Raw genomic sequence first — 23,068 nt, 5'->3', positions numbered from 1 at the left:
AATGGTTTAGATATTCATCATTACTCAAACTTAGTAACATTTAGTTGCTATCTATTAAAAATAAGATGGACTAATAGGACTGATCTATTAAGGTATAATACCACTAACGGATCTTACTTTAGTGAATATTTGTGTCGATTCTCAATTGCTCGTCGAGTAGCTGAGACAGCATGCGCTTAAATGTGAAAGTTACCAACCACACCGAAACGCTAAACTGCGCTTATTATCTAATGTAGAATACAAGGTAGGTTAAGTTAAAATATTACTGAGTTGTATGATTGTGGTTCTAACATTTAGTTTCTAAAGAGACCGACGTTTCGGCCAAGGTTGTGAAAAGTAAATTTTGATTGTGCACTGGATCGGATTTAAAAGAACGGAAGGAGACAAGGCTCGAATATTTTCGAAGAAATCGAAATTAAGGTAAATGAGTAATGGTGTATAGAATGAAAATACAGTGAAAATGGATGGAAAGAAATAAAAAGCACTACTTCATTACTACTATGTAATATTATTTTCAGTGAGATATTTTTCTAACAAATTAAAATTTGAATATATTCTACACCAAGATTTTTATAATAATAAATCATGTACTATTTGCTTAACCTAATGCTCGTAAAATAAATCATAATTGTAAAATATTTAATATATTTTATACACAATCTATAAAAAAAACCTACAACTAGGAATATTATGTATCAATCAAAAAGACATTGTGCTCATGTAAACTAATTAACAACGATAGTTCAATAAATGTATTATATTTTAATGTTATTAATTTATTCTTGTATTTATAGATCCTCCCCGAGGTCACATCTGCTTGGTGTACCTTTTTCTTTTCTTTGTGAAGATTCTTTTCCTGCATCTGTAATATCATTGCAATTTAAATAACATACAATGTAACAATGTCAAAATATCTATTTAGGTAGGCCAAAAGGACATAGAAATATATTATGATTTCACATGCCGCACGTGATAAATAAAACAAACATTAATAACAAAATACCTGTTTCACCAACTAGTGAAGATTTTATTGTCACAGGATCTGCAGTTGGTAATTTAATGCCTTGTTTCAGAACCATAGTGCCATCCTGAAAAATATATATTATAAGGTAAATTTCATTCACGGTCTTGGGGAAAATGACCAGAAATTAATTAGAAGATTAGACCAATACAATCCAAATTTACTGAAGTACAGTGATCTACAAGTTCTTTTTCAAAATTTATTTATGATTACACATCTAATTAGTAAAGAATATCTTGTTTCAAATGGTAAATAAAGAAAAGCCCAAACTTATGTTACAGAAAGTTGAAAGAAAGTATATGCTACAGAAATAAAAAAGCAAGTCATACCTTCATTTCCACAAGACCTTTCTTAGCCATTGCCTCTACTTCAGCTTTGGTCATCACGATTTTCTGCACTTTAACCATTTTTTTCCCGATTTGCATTTCACACAGCTCGCCAGTCGCTAACGCTTAAAAAGGTTAAATAAAAATTACTTAATTTTTTTTTTCAATCATAAAAATTAAAATTAGGTGTATTATAAAAGTTTAAAAAATATTACGTCTTGCGGTCACTGGCAGGGGTAATGGCTTGACACCCGGTGGTAGAGATTTTACCGGCACCTGTGGAAAAAAAGATTTATTTGATGACAATGGCCTAGCATTGTTGAGAATTGGAGCTCTACATACACGCTTACAAACTGTACTTAGTAATCGCTAAACTGCAACGTCTTCAGGTCTATCAACATTATATATGACAAATTTCGTTTATTTTATATATTTCTGTTTACCTTTTTTAAAGTTTGACCCAGTAGTGGAACCAAAACGCCGGCAGATGAAGGCGTTTGTTCCGAAATAGTGACTTTAGGTTCATCCTGTAAAAGTTAATATAATCAAAAACTGTTAGTAACACAGAATTTTTTTTGAGTTTCATAAAGTATGAAGTCCAGAGATCTAATTTTCAGATGATTGTTTACCTTTAGTGTTAGCATACCATACAGGTTGCACTTTTGTGTCAAAAATTCCCAAAAAGTTCAAGGTAGAATAATAACTATACATACTGCAGCAAGTGAGATGACCAACTACAAAACTGGTGTGAACACTGGTTGAGTAATTGAAAGCCACTTCCAATATTCTCAAACTTTGAAATTATTCAAAGTCAAATATTACTTTGGGTAAATATACATTTGATTACTCAATGATGTCTTGTACAATATTTAAAACATTAAAATGGTAATTATTATCATCTCCAGATTATTACAAAGGTTTGTAAACAAAAAGATGTGTTCCATTTTTGACCATTACTAGCACACATATGCATAACTGTATGATTAAGCTTGAAGTATATTTTTTACAATCAATGAAAAGTTCAATGTTGGTGCCTCTATTAAATAATGATGTTTAGTTATCAAAGCTTTTATATTATTTTATATCAGTTTAAAAATATGTAATTATTTTTTGATCAATATAATGATTTCTCTAAATAATATTTAAAAAAATCATTACATGTATTATTTTAAGTTTGTGTTATATACGTTTTTTTCATGTGATGGAGTAATAAAATACTTTTATTATAATATGAAGTGTTAATGTTTTTTGTTGTCTTAAACATGTCTCTGTGTAATAATAAACTTAAAAATATTACAAGTCACTTACAGGAGTATTTTCCGAATTGTTTTTAGCTTCTTCAGTTTTTTGTTCAGTAACTGTTAATTCCTTACTTGTACTTGGTTCCTCAGATTCTATTTTCTTTGAAATATTTTCATCATTAGTGTCCTTTTTTACTTTTGCGGGTCTGTCAAGTTCAAATATGGTTAGTGCTATTGTAAATAAATCAATTAAGTAAACACTTTTATTTGCAATATTTGGCAACTATTTTAATAATAATATCTTTTGGATTTTTTGCTCATTTAAAAGACAGATATAATCTAAATTATTGAGTATATTACAGTAATGCCGTGTGAACATTGCTTCCATATTGTTTCATACAGCTATTTGAATACATGTTCTAAAATAATTACATGAAGATATTTCAGGAAACCATATAATAAATTCGATAAATAATATTATGATTTTATTTAGCAAAACTTACACTTCTTTCGGTGGTTCTTTACGTGGCCGGCCACGTTTCCTTGGCGTTGGAGTTGCTGGTGGTGTAGAAATCGTCTTGGTCTGCGTAGTGGACGTGAGTGTAGTTTGTATCATTTTAGGTTGCGTTTTTGTAATGCTTTTACGATTTTTACTCCTCTGACAAAAGATGTAAATATATGAAAACAATACTAAATTAAAATATATACATTTAATTAGCACTACTACATTTGCAAGTTATGTAATATACATAATACTTTTGCAGTGTTGTTAGAATAGGAAAAAGACATAATTTTATGTTTGTGTACCTCTGGAATCTTTTCGGCAACATACTCTTCATCATCATCCACATCGTCGGAATCTTCTTCATCATGGAGAGATCTGAAGTGTAATAGAAAATACGATACTAGTTATTTGACATGATTTAATTAAATTTATTTCAGATTAAATTTTAGGCAGCGTGATTGAGATGTATACCTGTCTCTGATCATTTTCGCGTAGTCTTTAATTTTGCATGGTCTTGTGGATCGACGTATTCCTTCGTCAGTCAAATTTTTCTCGTTATTTCCATTTTTAACAACGCTCTGAAATATCAAATTTAAAATGACCACCAACATTTTAAAATACTATCCGTAACAGCTAAATTAATTTAAAAGACATATCATTTACATTATTGTAGTCTTTGCAATTTAAGTTTTTCGACATTAAACCTTATCAACTGTGGATAAACTGAATTGGTACAAAATCAAACCTTTGGTGTAAGTGTGGATTCTCCGTCTTTGCTTTCCTTGTCTTCTTTGGTGCTGATATTAACAACTTTTGTTTCTTTGATTTCTCTTGGCTCCTTATTTTCTTTGGTTATTATTCGACGTTCTTGTGTTTTTCTGTCGGCTACAGTCATTTTAGTAATCAATGCTGTTTTTTTTTCTTCAAATGATCTACAAATCCCATCCGAAAGCAATGTATAATAATAGCTTTAATATTTATTATAAAAATTGTGCCAAAGGCAAGCATTTAGACTGAGATCATAAAAGGTTATATAAACCACATAGTTATTCAAAACAAACTAACAACATACAGGTTGTGATGATTTTGTAAGTACCTTAAATATTTAATTAGCTTACTTTATTTTAGGAGTGGAAGAATGTAGCTGTGGACGTCTCCCTCTAATTGGTTCTGTTGATTTCGTCAGAGTTTTATTTAATTCATTTCTTGTATTTGTCTGTAAAATAAATTAATAAAGATTTTTTATGATTAAATTAAGTAATAATTAAATATCAATAACATAATAATATGTTACCCGTTTTAGCTCTTGCAATTCTTTTTCCAGCAGCTGCAGGGATTTGTTACTGGCGCCCACACTATTATTACTATCAGCTTTATTAGGTTTAACTTTCTTTTCTGTCAAAACGCGAAATTTTATTTGAATGTTAATAGCAGTAGTAGATCTTTTAAAAAATGTAGTATATGCACTTAAAACATGTAAATCGTGTAAATTTCATAATATATAACTTACCTGTGTCTGCAATATGTTGAACAATTGGCTTGATTTTGACTTCATCATCTTTCCTCATCATACTGACAGTCTATAAAAAGAATTCTTATGTTAATAAATTTTTGCAACATCTTTCTCTATAAAATTTTTTGGAAACATGCATTATCATTTCTTAATATTAATGAAATAGTTTATTTTTTATGTGTTTAACTGATTTTATAGAAAATGAAAGCTAAAAGATGCTCTTCAAAAGACTAGATGCAAGCGGGATAGTTTTTATAAACGAATACATAAAAAAACATTAAAAAAAGGTGAACGGATGGATATTATTAAGTTTTAAATTGTGAACGACAAAGCAATTCACAATTTATCTATAAACTATTCAAGCCAAATATATGTGTAATGTTGTCAAGCATTTATCTGTAGTTACATTTGTGAACCATCATCCCAAATTAAAAATAAAAAATCTCCTACTTTTGTTTCATGGGGGGTTTGATAACTTTTGCCCAAACCCCACTTTGTATTGTTGGTGCTTGATTTGACATTTTCTGTTGATTTGTCCGCAGATGCCTTTGGTGTTGGATCATTTTTGATTATTGCTAATGTGTCCACTGTAGATAATTCAGTGTATGTTACCTCTGCTTCACTGTCTGCAAAAGAAATAATGTAAACATTTACCATACTTTCTTTTATCATGTGTTTACTTGAAACAGAATTTGTAACAATACCTTCAGAGTTAGTGTTGTCACATTTGTCCTCTGAATCGCCTGGAGTACTGTGAAGCTGAAAATATTAGTTCATATATCAAAGTGTCAAGAGTTAAAACGCTTTTATTAATTAAATTGCAAATTCATACCATATAATCATCCGCTTTTTTAATTTCTATTACCATGTGGTCTCCCTCATCTTTAACTGGAATAAAAAGGTTCTTTGTTTTTATTCTAGTTTAGTTGACTGTTCAAAGACAAAGTCAAATTACAATAATGTAACCAAAAACACGGTTCCGACGTTTAGCTTACCATTAATACTGTTGTCATCATCGTCATCTTCAGGATCCATTTCCATAGAAGACTCGTCTTGTCCCAACTCCTACACAAGAAGAGTTTTAAATTGAACAATTATTTGTTTTCTCAATAATAAAATAATCACCACTATTAAAAATGTTAAATCTTACTTCATCTAAAGGAAATTTTAAAAATGGTTTGATAATTTTGATTTAAATTTATAAGTCAAACAGATTATAAATTCTTGATGTATGTTTTAATTACTGTGAATAATACTTACGTTGTTAAATTCGTCTTCATGAGCCATTATCAAATGGCTTTCCAATTTCTCTTTTGTAGTAAAAACCAACTCACAGAAGTCACACATGAATTCTACACCTTTAATATAAGAAACATAGACATCTTTAATTCTATTGTTTTTCTCTATTTATGACAATAAAAATGGTATAACTATATCAACTATATTGAAAACAAATCTTAAAGTTTTGTAATATTTTTTAAATGGAATACTTTCGGCGTTATAATATTATGTTATAGGATTATTTCAAAATTTTAATGTACTTAATGCTAAAGTAACATTATCAAAGGGTGCACATGTCAATAAATTTAAAGCTATAATGCCTTTATCGGAAGTCCATATTTTCGCAGAGTAAATATTAGTTTGGAATAGGTGTTTTCGTGACTTTAAAACTTCATACCGTTAACATGAGATTTTATATGGGTAGTGACTGCATCAACATTCTCGAACTTCTCCTCGCAGAGTGGACAAGTAAGGTTCTGTGTGGCGTGGATTGCCGAATGATAGATAAGCTCGTCCTGGGTTGCGAAACTATCGTCGCACTGCTCGCAGCGGTACTGGTCGGGCTGGCCAAACGGTCCGCGGCAGCTGCGATTGTTCTCTTGATGTTTCAAACGTAAATGCCTGCAAATGAATAAACACACATACATAAATATTTAATACATAAACATAATTATTTACAGAGTGTAATTAAAACAACAAAATTTGCAACAACAGTCATGAGTTTTATGGCACAAGTACTTCAGTGATGCTACACAAGCTTCATCATTTTGAGATCTTTTCTTATTTAAATCCGAGTAAAGTGATGCTTTTGCCCCCTTTCTTCCATTATACCCAGATATAGAGACAGCAATTGTAACCGCATAAATTTTTCATTCATATTTGGTTTATTTACAGTTATGTTCGATGAGTTAACTTTCATTGTTTTTAAAACTTCATTGAACTCTTGTCTGATTTTTAATTTGTAAATAGAGCCACCAATAACTAAAGCTAAAGTTCACATTGAGTTTCAGAAGTGTTTGTATGTATCACGGCAGCATTTTGTGTTCAATATAAAATCATTTACTTTATACAGATATATATTTCCGAGAATAAATATCGAGATTGTTTAAGAGGTTACGAAACATTTTATTTTTAAATACTGAAATTATCTTTTGTACATGTAAGCAGGGGACATGAATGCATAAAATAATAAAGTTCATAATAACGGCCTCACACACCAGTAACAGATGTGATGCCTCAGGACAGTAAGTAAATTTAGATTTAAATATGTATTGTGTTTATCACTATGGTCATGCAATCAAATATTTATTACATAATATTAAAATAATATGTTACAAATTATTTATGTCTTAAATTTCCTGTCTAAATTACCTTATTTTTAATTTTCTTACTTAAATACACAATACAACAAGTATATTACAAGATATATTTAGTTAAAACTATATATTGAAGTATAATTTGTTTACCATATTTATGACACGATAAATCAATATAAATGTCAGATATTTTCTTTCCTTTAATATTTAAATACGTAGACAATCCAAAAGAGTTCCAGTAAAGTGAAAATCAGAAAAACTTAAGTGATAAAAGTTACGATGTTCATAACTAAAATGTATTATTTTTTTACATTTTTTTTAGTAAAAGTAACGTCTGAATACATTTTAATACGGTAAATCTTCGGTAAGCTAAATAATGAGTAAATATAGAAACAGAGAGAATTATCGAGACATTTCTTTAGTGAACATTTTGACGACTTAGGATTAATTCGCTAGTCTAATTTATTACAGTTTTGTTACTATGCAATACAAGACGGCGAAAAGATTTTTTTTACGTAAGTGAAACATTCTGTGAGGATGGAAATCATTCTATTCATATTACACAGGAAATGTAAAATATGCATAGCATGGTTTATACAGTTTCTCGTAAACTTAATGTCAGATAAGAAGGTTAACATACCTGGTGTAGTGATGGGACTTAGTGAAGCTCTTGTTACAATGTTTACACGGGTAAGGTTTATCACCCCCATGGGATCGCACATGTCTTGCCAGTTTGGTGAGAGAATTAAATCCTGTAGATAACAAATTTTATTAGTAAGTATCCTCATTAAGTTTTTAATTTAAGCAGTCTAAGAATTGCGCATGTTCATAGCTTATGGTATTTCAAAAACTAATTTAATATAAATTCTGTCTAAAATCCCCCTTTCCCCTTGACTCACGCTGAGGACAGTATTCACAGCAAAAATTAAAATTTCTGCAGGAAGAAAATTGGGTGTGATTTTCTAGAGATGATTTGTTGTTGTACCTGAGAAAAAATAGGATTGATACTGTTATATTACAATTGCAATAACTTCAATGTCAATTTTTTTTTCTCGTGATAACACATTTTTATCAAAATCATTTTCGATTAATCAAAAATAAAATCTGTCATGTAATAGAAATTAAAGTCGTAGGGGAAATGTATATTTATTATAAATAACTATTTAAACTAAACTCTTGTTTTATTAATGGTAGTATAGAAAAGGTAGCCCCGTGGTAGAGGACTCAGACTTACGATCGTAGATCGTGGGTTCGGTTTCCCGGATACAATCTTATAAAATTCACACTTTGTTCATTATTTATATAGGATTGCCACTGCTTACAAATGTTTCCAGAGGATTTGCAGCAGCATCCTCTGCATATCATATTACCACACTGCGATCGCCAAACCGTCTACCAAGCTTGGCGATTGCTATATTATTTCATAGATATTTTTTGAGGCTTTACAGTGGGCGTCTCTGTGCTTAAGCCACGAATGGTAGTATTAATAGCCTGATAAGAGATTCGTGTACGTTACCTTTTCCCGCATCCACATGAAAAACGTTTACGAGAATTAATGGGATGTTTCTTTTCATGAGCTTCCAGTTCTACTTCTGATAAAAAGGTTGCTGGACATTTAGAACATGTCTTCTTTGGTAAGTTAGAATGCTTAACCTACAAAAGTATTTATTTAAGAGAAGACACTAGTTTTTGTCAAATGAATAAACTAATTCATATATGTTGTATCTTCATTGTAATTACCTTTTCATGGCGCTTAAGCAGAAGCAAACGTTTAAATTTTTTGTCACAAGCAATACACTTAAATGGCCTTTCATCCGAATGACGTATTTGATGCGTAGCCAAATCATATTTATTAAAGAATTTACTGAAAAAACCTTTTCAATTATTTCACTGAACAATAGAAAAGTAATTCTTTTGTAAAAATTTCACTTACACATCACACAGGTTACATTTGACAGTTCTCTCTCTATGCCTCAACTCTTTATGCAAAATTAATAGTTGCCTAAGAGGAAATGTACAATCACATTGCTCGCATGGCCAACAACCATCATGTAAGCTTCCTCGACTATGCACACTGATCTCTTCAGATTCTTCAATATTTATATCTATGTAGGATATTATAACATTAATAAATTAGTTGTTAACAGAAGTAGAAAACTTTATAATATGTTTATGTGTCAAGAGTTTAAGTTTCAACAACAAATTGTCATAAATTTATGTTTAAAAAACCAAGTAATTTTGTCATAATTGTTTTCAATTTTTTTTTAAACTACAACATGTAATAAAAAAAATATATATACTTACTTTAGAACACTAATGTGGTTATTCAATTTATGTTAAAAAGCATAAAATATTATATGCTACATTTAACAATTTAAGCTTTTGAAATACCTGTAAAATGCTTAAATACAACAACAAGAAAGCTATGAACACACGCTTATTAAACAATGGCTTTCAAATATATTACTGCAAATTATAAGTAAACATAAATTTAAAATAAATTACTAAGCTGTTAACGAACCTTTGGTATCCTGTTTAAGTCCAGATTTTCCTCTGTCTTCATTATCTTTACTTGTGACAACTTTTATACAAGTAGAAACTCCTTTAGATCCCTCATCAGATCCTTCAGCTATCTACAGTACAAAATATAAACGATAAATGATAAAATTTTAGAATATTAACACTATTTCTTAAATATTTATGCCAATTTTAAATTTAAAAGAGGAATAAACTGAAATTTCATAAAATAACAACACTTTTTAAACTAATTTTCCTACCATTGCAAAATTGCACAAAATTCCTCAAAGTTTTTAATGCTTGTTTTAAATTATATATTTAGGTCTTTGGATAGACTCATGGTTTAGTGATACTTCGATTAGAATATTTATAATACATAGGATCACTATGTATTCAAAATTATTATAGTGTTGGACATATAAAACCTTTTATTCTAAATATTTCTAAGGTTAAGCCAAATACACTTCCTGGCCGAGCTGTACATGGGAACTGGAAAAAAACCCGACAGTGCAAATAATTTTAAAACTGTTTTTGCGACAGAAGAATATTTGTTACAGAAGTTTCTAAATCAATAACAAACAACTAAGAACAAAATATAAGTGAAATATTTTACTATTTTGAGATAAAACTATATCTCATTATTAACTGTAGGTTTGTTCATTGCAAATTACAAAATATAAATAACAATTTTTGACAGAAATTGTTTCATATAGTAGATGATGTTAATTAACAGCATTAGTTTGTACCGTGACATTGAAAACATTTTCATCCTCTTCATCATCACTCTCTGATGAATCATGGGTACTGACTTGGATTGTAGCACCACCTTCTACCACAGTTTTCACTACCTCAGGCCGATTTAAACTTTGATATGCCTAAAACATAAAAAAGGCTTTTAATGTTCTATCCTTTTGATTATTAATCATATTGGAAGAGGAAAAATTAATTATCTATTTACTTTAATAAGCAAAGATGGCCAAGAGACTGATTCTAGTTGTGTTCCATTTTGAATGTATTTCAATAGATTTTCATCAGCTCTGCGTACAATCTGTTTATATTTGTAAAAGAGATCCATAAAAAAAATGCAGTGGTTGCATATGTAAGACGGCATTTTATCTGAAGGGAAAACCTGTAAGAAGAAAAATGAATATAAAAAGTTGTGTCCTTTGGTTTAATATATTTTTAACCAAAGCAAATATTAAATAATATTGACGAGTTGAAAGGAGAACTCGCAAGGTGGCGCCCTAAATTATGATTATATCAAGTTAATAATATGAAATTAATGTACATAAGTATAACGCTTAGCCAGAATCAATAGCTACTAAAACTTTCTTTGTTCGCGATTTAAACCAAAAAATGATTAAAATCTATTTAGAATACGTTATGTTCTTTTACCTTTTATCGATAATATTAGACGCCATTATGCCAAATATACAATAAGCGATTTCTGTAGGTGGCGTCTATTCAGCATGCAAGAATATAACAAGGCATTTTTACAGTATAATTTGTTAACTAATTATTGAAACAGTAATTACCTCAATAGAAACACACGATAAGATTTTCAAAGTAAGATCAACAGTGTCTTTAGATGATAGACGCCTGTCATACAAACTATCGAGGGAGACATTTTGAGCCAAACAAAATCTACACACTTTTAAAGCACTTAAAGATTCTCTCCTTTTCTCCATTGTGCTAAGTTATTTTTTCTAATTAAACACTTAATAAACTAGATTTTTCATATATAACATAACCTCTTTACTACATGAAAGACATTACAAAGAACTAACTTGTAACGGAATGGCACTAGCGCCGCAGTATCATACGGATGCGGTACCTAAACTTATTAGCGCCATCGTGGTCAGAAGTTAAACTATACAACACAAATATTGAGAGTAAAATAGCAATGTCAGGTATAAAGACGATTAGAAATAGTTCTTTAAGCCTTTAACGTACACAATGTTAAAAGTATTAAATGCGAGAAACAATAAATCACTCACGCATTTCGTTTCTTTTCCCATTATCGTTTGTTGCTCACATGTTCTGTTCCGAGAATTATCAATGTTAAATAATAAATATGTACCTTTAATTAATAAACACCGGCAGTGCATATATAAGAAATCATGTTGTCTCAAAATTAGTCGTTAAGTGCTCATCTTAACCGAATCTTGTAAAAATCATGAAATTCTTAAAATTTTATTCAACACAATAAATAGTTAAAATTAAAACTTTTGTTTTGGTCTATTTTCAGTCACATACTATTAAAAATGGTACATTATTACTTTAATACAAAACTATAACTCGTAAAGTTCTTTCTTGTAAATACACTCGACCTGTTTTAAGCTTGGTCGTTTTTTTTAATAGTTGTTAGTATCCATCACGTTTAAGGTGTTTAATTGCTATTGTATATGAAAACATTGAAATTAAATATAAAAATGTCTATAAATTTGAAGAAAATATAGGCCTCACTATTTTGTAGGCGCGTCGATTACTCGAGTTTAATACGTTACCGTAATCACAATTACAAATTACAATATGTATTTTGTTCAAGATGTACAGCTGCAAACAACTATAAATTAAGTTTAATTACTTGCAACATAATAAACAAAAATATATTAAATCTCGTTACCCTGTGGCAACGTAAATATTAATAAAATATATATAAACGTAAAATTGCTGTCATTTTAAGATAATAACCGAGAAATTTTTCATAAAAAAAATATAATAATTGATTAAAACTTTCTCTGTCTATATATATCTATGTGAGTTTTCTCTTGAAACACAATTCATTTAAATTTAAATCGATTTTAGATTTTAGTAAAATTCTTAATGTTATTGTCATTTTTACTTATTTTAATCGTGAAGTGTAAATTTGTAACTAGCCTTTATTATAATAATCACTACATATCCATTCATTTAGGTGGAATAGGTTTTGCTACTCAACAATTGATGTCACTTACTATAATTAAAATTACAGAACATTAACCGATTGAGTAAATAGCCAATTTAGCTAATACTAAAAAAAAACTAAAAATTGGTTCTAAAAAAGTTTTTCTTATTCTTTTGAATTGGGAATATAATATATACGCTCAGTTGCATCTGTCGTTCAGTACTACTCATTAATTCCTCGGCAATTCTCTGCTGGTATGGACACGCTCCCTGTTGGTACAGACCGTCCCAGCTATTTAAACACAACCCAAGTGGGACTGTTCGGCAAAGGGGCCACAGTCTTCTAGATCGAGGGGAAATCAAGCTGGTCGTGTGACATAACGGGATTTTGTGATGGGTAAGTTTCTAAAGGAATTTAGGAGTAGAGAGCACCAGGAGAAGAGAGAAGTTCTCTATCCTAAATAAAATAAAAGGCTATTGTGACCGATCGACTATGTAAACCTTATGACTGTTCCATAAGGAACGCCGTTACGGAATGCCAGTAGAAAATATATATAAGATGTCCAAAGTTTATATGTTTAAATTTTAACTCCATCGTGGCTTACAAATCGTGAAAAGAAAAATTGTAATCCGATAATTTTGTAAAATGAAAAGACCCAAAGTCATCTATCCACACTTGGGGTTTAGCAAACTATCTGTACTTTGAGAAAAATACATACATTGGTCCAAGTATTTTGAACATTGAAGGCAGAAAAAAATATGATTGATACTATTAATAAATTGTTTAATCGTATTTAAACGATAAGATATTATTCACGATGATTACAGAGATTACAACGCTACAGACGGAATAAACAGTTGGTATGAAAGATTCTTATAATATAAGAATAATATTTTCATTTATACAGTGAATTAACCCAGTAGTTAGAATGCGTGGTTCCTATGGCATGGATTATAACTTACGTCGCTCAACAGTTAACGTTTATAATGACGGGTGCATTAGATCACAACAAAGATCCAAACCACACAAATTGTACGTATTGAAGTAATTTGAACTGGTTTAAAGTTATTTCGTTCATATATCTCTTTTAGAAATTAAATATTATTAACATTTAATTTAATGTGATATATTTTTTTTATGTGGATTAATTTGATTTATCGTAGGTGGAGATCTTCATCCTTAATAAATTTAGTCAGTAATTCAAACACAAGTAAAAGTACTATTTATGAATCGATTCCAATAAGCGAAAATTTTAACAAACATGCTAGTACCGAAAGTTTAAACAAATTGACCAGTGAAAAGGTAATTATAGAGACATAACTATTATTCATTACTTGTTTATTAAACAAATTCGCTAAAAAAAAAAGAATTATCTTTTTTTGGCCAGGTATGTACGTTCCAGTAATAAAAGGGACAACCCTTCGTCTGTCCACTAGAACAATATTTGGCCTAAAGATTTTTAAGCGTTTATTAGCTAAATAGTGTTGAAAATTGTTTGAATATCACGATTTTCACGTAAGAGTTAAAGCTAAATAAATAATTCTTAATGGCACATACAGTACAATCAATGCCATTACGATAACACCTTAATTACTTATGCTGCTTGATGTTTTTGGACATTGTATAAAATTACTGTCTGAAAGAAATAAATTAGTGGTTACGAAATTCCGTACAAATTTTATTTAATTTTTTTTGAATGGCTTTTGCTATGTTCCTAAACTTTAATTGACGAAAATATACAGAGGGTGTTAATTGTAAAATTATTAATATGTGTAGCAATTAATATATTTTTAAATGTTTTCCATAATTTCATTTTTAATTTTAAGAATAACAACCATTTTTGGAGGCTATTGAAACTTGAAAGTTTATTTAATACATGGGATACAATTGTTTCTATAGTACTTGTCGGAGCAAAAGGACTTCCCCCGTCGCCAAATGATGGCGCTGTTCACGAACTATATTGTAAATTTAGGTAAAACATTTTTTGCTTTGGCTCAGAATTGTGGTTTGCAAATATCTAAATTCTACGTAATCATTCATAATCAGTGTTTTTTCTATTATCGAAATTAAAAAAAAAATTAAGCCTATCGACTGATATATTTTTATTTTTTTATCAACTGTATTGTTTGTGAAGGTTGGGATCGAACACATTGAAATCAAAATGCGTTCCACATTCTCAGTATCCAGAATGGCGTGAACGTTTGAAATTGCATATGAGCAAAGATAATTTTTTAAGATTAACACTGTGGGATAAAGGACGACAGAAAACTTTTATGGGCAGGTATATATTATAATTTATTTAATACAAATATTAACTGCAGTGTCACTAAGCACATCTACTCATTTAGTAAGAGGTACTTAAATTAAAGTACTTTTTTGGGGGTGGGGCGAGGGGTGGGAATCTTGCGGATATTCAAGATATCATACCTTGTCCTTCTCGACAGCGGTATGTGGGAATCCTACCCACTAAAACCCTTTCGTTTGTTGACCTCTGCCATTTGTGGAGAACCGCGTTATCTCCGATCGGTACTTTTTTACTATTATTTGAAGGAAGTCCTCTTCTTTCAACATTTATTTTAATTCTTTATTTAAATTTGCAAAGATATTGCATGATCCGAGTAAAATCCATTCATGTATTAATACATTGATGATAACTGATTTTTGATCAAGGCTTGATCATGTTTGTCAAGGATAATCGGAGGAGCTGGAGCCATGCTTTCCATATCTTAATGATATACTTCGATTAGAAGTCCGTTAGCTGGACATATTTTTTGGTACAAACAGTCCGATGGACAATGCGGACTTATTTTCTTTTAAAAAAATTTTTGGAAAACAACAAATCTATTCCTTTTTATTTACAGCTGTATTTTAGATCTGTCTACTTTAGAAAAGGAGCGTACTCATGAGTTTTGGCAAGAATTAGACGGAGGCTATGGTTTCATACATTTATCACTGACAATGTGTGTTGTACGCTATGTGCCAAATCTACATGAAGATGTCAAGACAAACATAGAGCATAAACCTGTATGTATTAAACGTTACTTTTCAAAGTGTTATACATAAGATTTTTACAGATTTTCATACTTGATTTGGTTTACTATTATAGATAACACAAGATAATATTGTGAAATCTTTTTTTAAATCAAAAACTGATGTCCATATTTATATGCCACACAACATAGAAAAATGTTTCAAAAAATTATAAATCGTACATTTAATATAAGATGTTAAAATATATTCTATAGTCTCCTATATTATACAAAGTGATTGGAAATAAGTGTAAAAGCTTTAAATGAGTAAAAGAAAAATTACTGTCAATTAATGTATGGTACATCCCATTCAGTAATCAATGATTTCAGAAATTATAAATAATGTGTGAATAATACAGTAAGGGAAAAGTTTGCAAAATTCAGAAAGACATACAGCTTTTATCACTTATTTCTAATCACTCTGTATATATCTCCAAAAAGTGCTACGTAATGAGTTACTCTTATATGTATGATAAATATTGACAACTTTTTCAGTCTGTTTTAGGTGTAAACAATAATTGCAAATCAGTTGGGTTTTTGCAAGTAAAACTTATTAGAGCAAGGGGATTGAGTGGAAAACCTAGCGCATATTGTACATTAGAACTCGACAACGAAAGGTTACAATCTCACAGCGTGAGATCTAATTCCGAGCCGATCTGGAACAAGAGTTATCTATTGTAAGGACTCTTAGAAAACATTCATATATATTGTATTCGTTTGTGTAATTTTAACAATAATGTCACGATCATATAGATGGTTGCACATCTTTTTTAATTATGTTATTTTTCTCTCTGTGACAATTCCTACGAACATAATTCAGAGTGGTTTCTTAAAAGATATTATTTAATCCGCTCATAGTACACTTCTCTAGTTCTCCGAATTTTAGACCATACTTATACTCTACGTTATTTGTGTACCTTACTATGTTATTTATTCGAATAATCTTTTATTTAATGATATATATTCATCGCACGCCAATACCAGAGTCGTAAATTTCACAGTAATACACACATGCTCTCAGATGTGAAGACATTGACTGAATCGGAAAACGACCCCTTACTGACCTCGGTCAATTTTCCTTTGCTCGTAACTCGGTTTAAGGAGCGGCCTTTCGTACAAAACATTAAGTTAAACTTTTTGTAAAATAATTTTTGCTTTTCATTTCTTATTTTCGTATTTTTAATAACTTTATGTAAAGATTGCTTGCAGTATAATTGGTTTATTCAATGCCCTATAACCGCAGCTACATTATATCTATCATAAACCCAATAAAATTTAATTTGTTTTTGTAATTTAAAATATGTATGGTTTTATATTTTTCCCAACTATTGATTTAACAGTAAGCAGTCTTTCAAAATGACAATTTGATCTGATTTCTATTAATATATGTATAAAGCAATTGGTACAATCATTAACGACGAACCTGAAAAATATAATCGAAGAAAATAATTATGATTTCGATAAGACATAGTATGAAAAAATAAATTTTAAAAAGACACAAGGTATAACTAACATAAAGTTACATGTCACAAAACAATCTCTTAGTTTATAATCCCGAGGATTATCTCGAAGAACAATAGAAAAAATCGGATGTCTCATAATAATAAATCCAGCTTTTTTTAAAAAAAATATGCTCATTTTCTTAATAACGGAAATAAAAATAATTAAATACTTGTATACTGTAATTTTAGACTCGGACTTAAGATAAAATAAAATATTGATTTAAAGTTCAAAAGTTTTTCATTTGATTATCTTTTAGTTGCTCTCATATATGTATTTCTTACTATTAATTTATAATTAATTTATGAACAACTAAATGTACGTACACAAAATTAAATATTTACATACCTTTGCCTTTATGAATACATTGCGATATTTTAAACTACTAACATTATGTACACGGTCTCTTACTTCCATACTCTGGTTACCACCTATTATATATCTTTATGTTACTGCAACTCTTTATTCTTTTTTATATTGTGTGTACACCAAAAAATACTAAATATAGAAAACGTATCTTTTTTTCCTTTTCAGTAATGTGCACGACATCACTTCAGTTTTTCGATTAGAAGTTCATGACAGATCAATAACGAACACACTCATTACAGAATTTTTAGGTCAAATTTCTATTCCATTATTAAACATTAAAAATGGGGAAATGCATTGGTACGCTTTGAAATGTCGAAATAATAGAATTAGTGCCAGAGGCAACTGCCCCAGAATATTATTACAGATGACTGTCGTGTGGAATCCAGTAAGGATAGTTTTTTTTTTAATTCATCGTTCACGTCATTAATCTTTGTAATGTTATTTATTAATTATATTTAATAATTTCAGATCAAAGCAACTCTACGACTGTTCCGACCTAAAGAAGTTAAACACATTGAAGAACCCAACCGATGGGACTTTCCGCTTTTGTTCCGAAATCTTAGAGTTTTCGCAGATACGTTTCATTCCATGTGTTATATGAATGAAATATTTAAGTAAGTTAAAGTTTTCATTCAATAAAAATTTCGTCTGCTTTTCACAATGCATGTGGATGACATCACTTCCTACGAAGTTTATACAGATTGATTGGTTAATAAATAATCGTTTAATAATGTTGTTAAAGGTATCCGTCTAAATCATATGTTTACAATAGTGGCGTTACCACCCCCTAGTGAGCACAGAAAGTATATCTGTGTTTGTGAAAAAATGTTTTAAATAGATATTGATTAAGGGTGATTAGTTATAGGTGTAAAAGCTTTAAAGGGGTGAATATATAGCGCGTTTGTCAGCAAAATTTATTCACATTAATTATCACTAATTATTAACATTAATTTATAATTTATATCTGAATGCAACAGGCTAATAATTTCTGACAATATAAAATCTGCAAGGACAGATAAAACAACAATTAATTTAAATATGTAGTTATCAGAATTTTAAATAAGTTAATTTATCTAAATATTCTTTTTATAATACGTCAATATAACTGAAATCATTAATTTTCGGATAGGATTTACTTCACATCAATATAAATTGCAACTGTGTCTCGTGAAGAATAGTGATCAAGAATATTTTTTATATTATTACTTATTGACGACGGATTTATGTTAAAAATGTGTTTATTTTATTTTAAACAGGTCTGTATTCGAATGGAACAGTAAAGAAATTTCAGCGCTGGCATTGCTGGTGTGGGTAATTTTCTGCTATCACCTCGTGGCATGGGCGATTCCATTGATTCTCCTATTGGTTTTTATTTTTCTCTGGATTTATACGAACGGTAATGTAAAAGCTCTATGACTTATTTTATTCTTAAATACGTCACAGAGGCTATATTGGATATTTTATTTTAGGTAAATATCTTTTTACCGATAATAGTGCAAACATGGGAATGAAAACGGAAAATAATTACGAATCAAAGGTAAAAAAGCGCTAGCTCTTCGCATTCTTAATATTCTTTATTAACGACTAGTGAACTGTTTATAATCTTTAATTTTAAAATTACCTTAAAATGCTCGTATTTGTACGAAGCCTATGTAAAACCATAGCAAAGCGCCAAAAGTCCTTTATGAAAGAATTTTTATCTCAGTATTGTTTTATGCTAACATGGTGGTTCACCGTATTGTTACGCTGTATTCCAGATTTTTCCTTTTTCTAAAGAAAATATAAATTTGCGAAAGAAATAACAATATTTAGAACAAAATCCGTTATTTTTATTTCATAATCTCTGCACTGATTTAATGTTTCAGAAAAATAAAGGACTGCCGTATAAGGTTAATGAGATGCAAGAACTCATTAATACTGTAACGTACGTTTTAGAAATCGTAGTGTCGTTAATAGAAAGATTAAAGAAGTAAGTCTCTCGTTGATTTCCGCTTTTAAAAGGATTATATTTAACCTACTTAAATTAACAAGAGTGCGTGTTGGTATCAGAATTAACTTCTGTTTCGTTGTAGCAACCGGATTTAGTCATTGTAGCACTGTCTTTCACAAGATTAAGAGAAAACTACAAGCCGATGCAGGACTGGCTAGAAATGGCCACTCTTAGTGACACACAGTCGCGAAGGAAGAGAAATGTTGTTGAGTAGGGTTGTAGGGGAAGAATCTTCACATGTTTGAACGCAATCATTAATGTAATAAGATTTAATAAACCATATTTAGAGAAAACTAGTGCCAGTAAAATATACTTTTATACTATATTGTCGGATAAAATGACGTGCTTCCCAGAATTTTGTTGTGCAAACTTTTTTATATTGTTGCACAATAGGCAAGACGTATAAAGCACAGCTAAGTGAACCCTTTTTCCCATTTACGATACTTTAAAGTAACGAATTCAATTTGTGGATTGCGTGTGGCACCATTTGCGTCACTAAAGGGCGTAAGAGTGAAGATGTTTGTGATGGCGGATATACTGAAACTTAAAACGATTAACTTACATAAGCTTTATTATAATGTCTACAATATTAGATTAACAGCTTTAAGAGAAACGAAAATGCATTTTGAGTGTAGGAAGTTATCAGAGAGGTGCTCATAAATGAAAAGTTTAAGAGATACGGAAAAAAGGTTGAGAAGCGCTGCCTCAAAATATATGAATATGACAGGAATCGTAACTGCATTTTTGGATTAAATATTCCATTTAGTAAAAATGATAATTCACAGATATGTTTGTATTAACTTTCTAATAAGTCACCAATGGCAAAAAGTTAATAGGTAAAATATTAATTTAATGAAAACCATTCCTGAGCATTTTCAATACCTTATTTCATTTCAGCTTGCTGACGTTTAAAGTACCTTTTTTGAGTTACGTGGTCATGACGTTACTAAGTTTGCTGTCTGTGGTATTGTACTTTGTACCTTTTAATTATTTACTAATGTTGTTCGGTAAGTGCCTATTTTTAAAAGGAATACAGATTACCATTTTTTGCACATACTTTCGCTTACGCACACAAAAGCGATTGTAATTCATTAATTAAGCCATTTATTATTGAACCCTAATCGGGTTACAACTTTTTTCACAAATATTTCATAAAATATATTTCACGTATTCAAAGGTTTCTTTAAAATAAGTAAACAAAATCGTAATCAGCTAAGTATGATTGAAGTTATATGATTTACACTTAGTTATGCGATGAGCAGTGGTAGTCCAGAGGTGAGAAGCTTGAGACTTGTGATCATCGCGGATTGGATTCCCGGAATACAATCTTATATAATTCACACTTTGTGTATTAATTACACTGCTCTGCCATTGCTCGCAAACAAGTTTCCAGAGGATGGCCAGCAGCGTCCTTTGCTTACGATAACACTACACTGCAATCTCCAACCCGCCTGCCAAGCGTGACGATTATAATATATCCTTGTAGTGTGCATCTAGGGCTGAAACAGCAACGACGACGGCTGACTGATTTGCTCTCCTTGATTTTGAATGACTTGGATTTTTTTCTCAACCTTCGAGGTTGTTATTACATCTGCATTCATTACACTACCTGTGTGGAACTTCAAAATTGGTGTACTTCAGTGCTGAGTTTCATTTTTTATTTCAAATATTTATTTTGTAAATTAACGTGTCAGACAGGGTTATTTATTGAATTTTATAGCCACACAAGTGATTCTCACCTGATGTGTTGGTGCTATATTATTAGGTACACCTTGTAAATATTTTCAAGCATTGGCTTAGACAATTTTCCCAAAGTTGATAAGAACGGTATGTTGCCACGCATAAATGTTTCTACACTTTTTCGAAAAACAACTTCAGCTTGACTTAAATCAAGACTTGAAGACTAACGACGAAAGATAATGACAAAGTTGAATAATTGAGAGATGTGTCTCCTGCCTGTTTGTTTGTTTGCTTCGATTTTTTTTACTGATCAAATTAGTTTAATGAAATTTACACGAAACTTTGTCGTATTCTAATTATGTAAATTCGGTATTGCAGTTATTGGTTTACTCTATATTTGTATACTAAAAGCTATCAATGTCTTTTTTATTGTGAAGTTTAACGTTTTTGAGCAATATTCGAAATTTAAATAAATTAGGATGTAACAGAACTTATCATCAGATCTCTTGTATTTAACTTATAGCGGGAAAAGATTGAAAAAAAAAACATTTAGGGTATATCTTTAATTGTTGTTTAAATGAAACAAAAAGTTTTTCATTTCAGGTATTTATAAATTTATAAGGAAATATTTAAATCCAGAAAGAATATTAAACAACGATATACTAGATTTTATTTCAAGAATACCAGATGACAGAGTATTGGTAACTATACATATAATATACACGTAAACATGTTTTGTACTTGCCCATTGTACTTAAGAGTTTCTTGAACCTGACATGTTCTTTTTTACTAAAACTACAATTATTGAAAGACTTACTCTAATTTCTAAAGACATTGTAATCCCAGACAGGCCAGAGTTTAAAGAAAATAAAGTACATTGTATAGGACATGACAAAATTCCTCCACCAACAGGCTCTTTTTATAAAGCCCGTAACTATCTACACAATACGCAATTAGAATAAGTGTATGAAATGCTCACGAGCCACATAATTTGCCAACCCACAAAATTTTATTACGATTTGGTCCATCTACTAAATGGGATCACAATACACTAAGTTTAATAGTACGAAATGCTTCTTACTACCTAGTTATTCATTGCTTAAAAATAACAGAATTAACTTCGGCTGTATACTAAAAATTATTTTTGCTCCACAGAAAGATTGGAAGGAGCTGAATGTTCCCGAGCCTATGCAATGAGATCAACCTATAAAGAGAGCAAGATTTGGCGACGTTAAACATTACATCTTTATAATTTTGGATGTGTCTTACATTAAAAAGTAACATTAATAAAGAGATATACCAATAGCCTGGCTAATTGTTTTATTTCAACGTTTTATTAATTAATTTGTAAACAAGAGTTATTGTGATTTGTTTAATTTTTCCCGCAATTTTTTATTTCATTTTTTGTTAAAAAACACTTTAAATTTGAAACTAAAAATCGGGTGTACGAGACGACGTAAACTTAATATTCCTTGGTCGTTCATTAAAAAAGTTTTAGCTGATGTATAAATACATATTTTTATTTTCATTATGTCTTTAAATTCCTCGGTATTTTTCATTGCCTATTTCACCTCCTATTTGTCTAATGATAGGGATAGAACTTAAAGTATATGTCTTACATAAAACTATCATACAAATGTACATGTAAAGTTAATAAATAATTCTATACTGATACAATCACGATTCTCATTAATTATACGCAATGTACGTACAATAAAGAGAATTAACCCGCATTATGGCACTGGCGTCCACATATTCGTTGGAATGACACAGGTTTATTCCATCACTATCGTCGCTTCATAGAATTAGACCGGCTTAAACCTGTTTCAGTCACTTTAAGCTCTCGCCATTGTTTCTGGAAATAAAGAAAAATAATAAAGAGTAATTAAGCAA

The 23,068-nt window shown here is 30.1% G+C and overlaps 3 protein-coding genes across 6 annotated transcripts in view; 1 reads left to right on the top strand and 2 right to left on the bottom strand.

Moving 5' to 3' along the window:
• Nucleotides 1–534: 534 nt before the first annotated feature.
• On the bottom strand, nucleotides 535–11,501 carry LOC137929615 (RE1-silencing transcription factor-like). Of its 2 annotated transcripts, none has more exons than XM_068772650.1 (24): nucleotides 11,256–11,501; nucleotides 10,679–10,849; nucleotides 10,467–10,595; nucleotides 9,725–9,836; nucleotides 7,844–7,955; nucleotides 6,285–6,508; nucleotides 5,867–5,964; nucleotides 5,602–5,671; nucleotides 5,439–5,494; nucleotides 5,311–5,365; nucleotides 5,057–5,232; nucleotides 4,604–4,673; nucleotides 4,388–4,488; nucleotides 4,212–4,309; nucleotides 3,839–4,025; nucleotides 3,565–3,671; nucleotides 3,396–3,468; nucleotides 3,092–3,246; nucleotides 2,656–2,794; nucleotides 1,791–1,874; nucleotides 1,563–1,623; nucleotides 1,351–1,472; nucleotides 1,004–1,088; nucleotides 535–862 (listed from the first exon to the last, which is right to left on the bottom strand). In XM_068772650.1, the coding sequence occupies exons 1-24, from the start codon at nucleotides 11,406–11,408 to the stop codon at nucleotides 789–791; spliced, it is 2,712 nt and encodes a 903-aa protein (XP_068628751.1). In that variant the 5' UTR covers nucleotides 11,409–11,501; the 3' UTR covers nucleotides 535–788. The 2 variants fall into 2 exon arrangements, with proteins under 2 accessions (XP_068628751.1, XP_068628752.1); XM_068772651.1 differs by having other exon boundaries at nucleotides 5,219–5,232.
• A 1,976-nt stretch (nucleotides 11,502–13,477) lies between these two features.
• Nucleotides 13,478–22,479, top strand: LOC137929386 (multiple C2 and transmembrane domain-containing protein 1-like). Its single transcript, XM_068772304.1, has 14 exons — nucleotides 13,478–13,639; nucleotides 13,771–13,909; nucleotides 14,434–14,579; nucleotides 14,742–14,888; nucleotides 15,469–15,631; nucleotides 16,132–16,313; nucleotides 17,671–17,890; nucleotides 17,974–18,119; nucleotides 18,762–18,901; nucleotides 18,975–19,042; nucleotides 19,371–19,474; nucleotides 20,393–20,502; nucleotides 21,779–21,876; nucleotides 22,331–22,479. The coding sequence occupies exons 1-14, from the start codon at nucleotides 13,536–13,538 to the stop codon at nucleotides 22,370–22,372; spliced, it is 1,809 nt and encodes a 602-aa protein (XP_068628405.1). The 5' UTR covers nucleotides 13,478–13,535; the 3' UTR covers nucleotides 22,373–22,479.
• LOC137929385 (multiple C2 and transmembrane domain-containing protein-like) overlaps nucleotides 21,831–23,068 on the bottom strand; it is a 40,637-nt gene continuing 39,399 nt past the window's right edge. For all 3 annotated transcript variants that reach the window (XM_068772302.1, XM_068772303.1, XM_068772301.1), the window contains exon 14: nucleotides 21,831–23,030. In XM_068772302.1, the coding sequence (XP_068628403.1) occupies nucleotides 22,962–23,030 (69 nt within the window). In that variant the 3' untranslated portion in view covers nucleotides 21,831–22,961. The remainder of the gene's footprint in view (nucleotides 23,031–23,068) is intronic.

The sequence above is a fragment of the Battus philenor genome, unplaced genomic scaffold (assembly GCF_028537555.1).
Source record: "Battus philenor isolate CCGP_79_NKW_IND1 unplaced genomic scaffold, ilBatPhil1.0.hap1 SCAF_5, whole genome shotgun sequence".
Lineage (NCBI taxonomy): Eukaryota > Metazoa > Arthropoda > Insecta > Lepidoptera > Papilionidae > Battus > Battus philenor.
The sequence above is the reverse complement of the archived record's forward strand: the minus strand, read 5'-3'. Positions and strand labels throughout refer to the sequence as shown.

Excerpts from the sequence above, each read along its gene's own strand:
- LOC137929615 (XM_068772650.1), bottom strand. The coding sequence starts at position 11,408 with ATGGAGAAAAGGAGAGAATCTTTAAGTGCTTTAAAAGTGTGTAGATTT. Across the intron at positions 10,850-11,255 it reads TATCGTGTGTTTCTATTGAG|GTTTTCCCTTCAGATAAAAT; the intron begins GTAATTACTGTT and ends TTCTTCTTACAG. Across the intron at positions 2,795-3,091 it reads AAAGAACCACCGAAAGAAGT|ACCCGCAAAAGTAAAAAAGG; the intron begins GTAAGTTTTGCT and ends TGAACTTGACAG.
- LOC137929386 (XM_068772304.1), top strand. The coding sequence starts at position 13,536 with ATGCGTGGTTCCTATGGCATGGATTATAACTTACGTCGCTCAACAGTT. Across the intron at positions 13,910-14,433 it reads ACAAATTGACCAGTGAAAAG|AATAACAACCATTTTTGGAG; the intron begins GTAATTATAGAG and ends TTTAATTTTAAG. Across the intron at positions 19,475-20,392 it reads TTAATAGAAAGATTAAAGAA|CTTGCTGACGTTTAAAGTAC; the intron begins GTAAGTCTCTCG and ends ATTTCATTTCAG.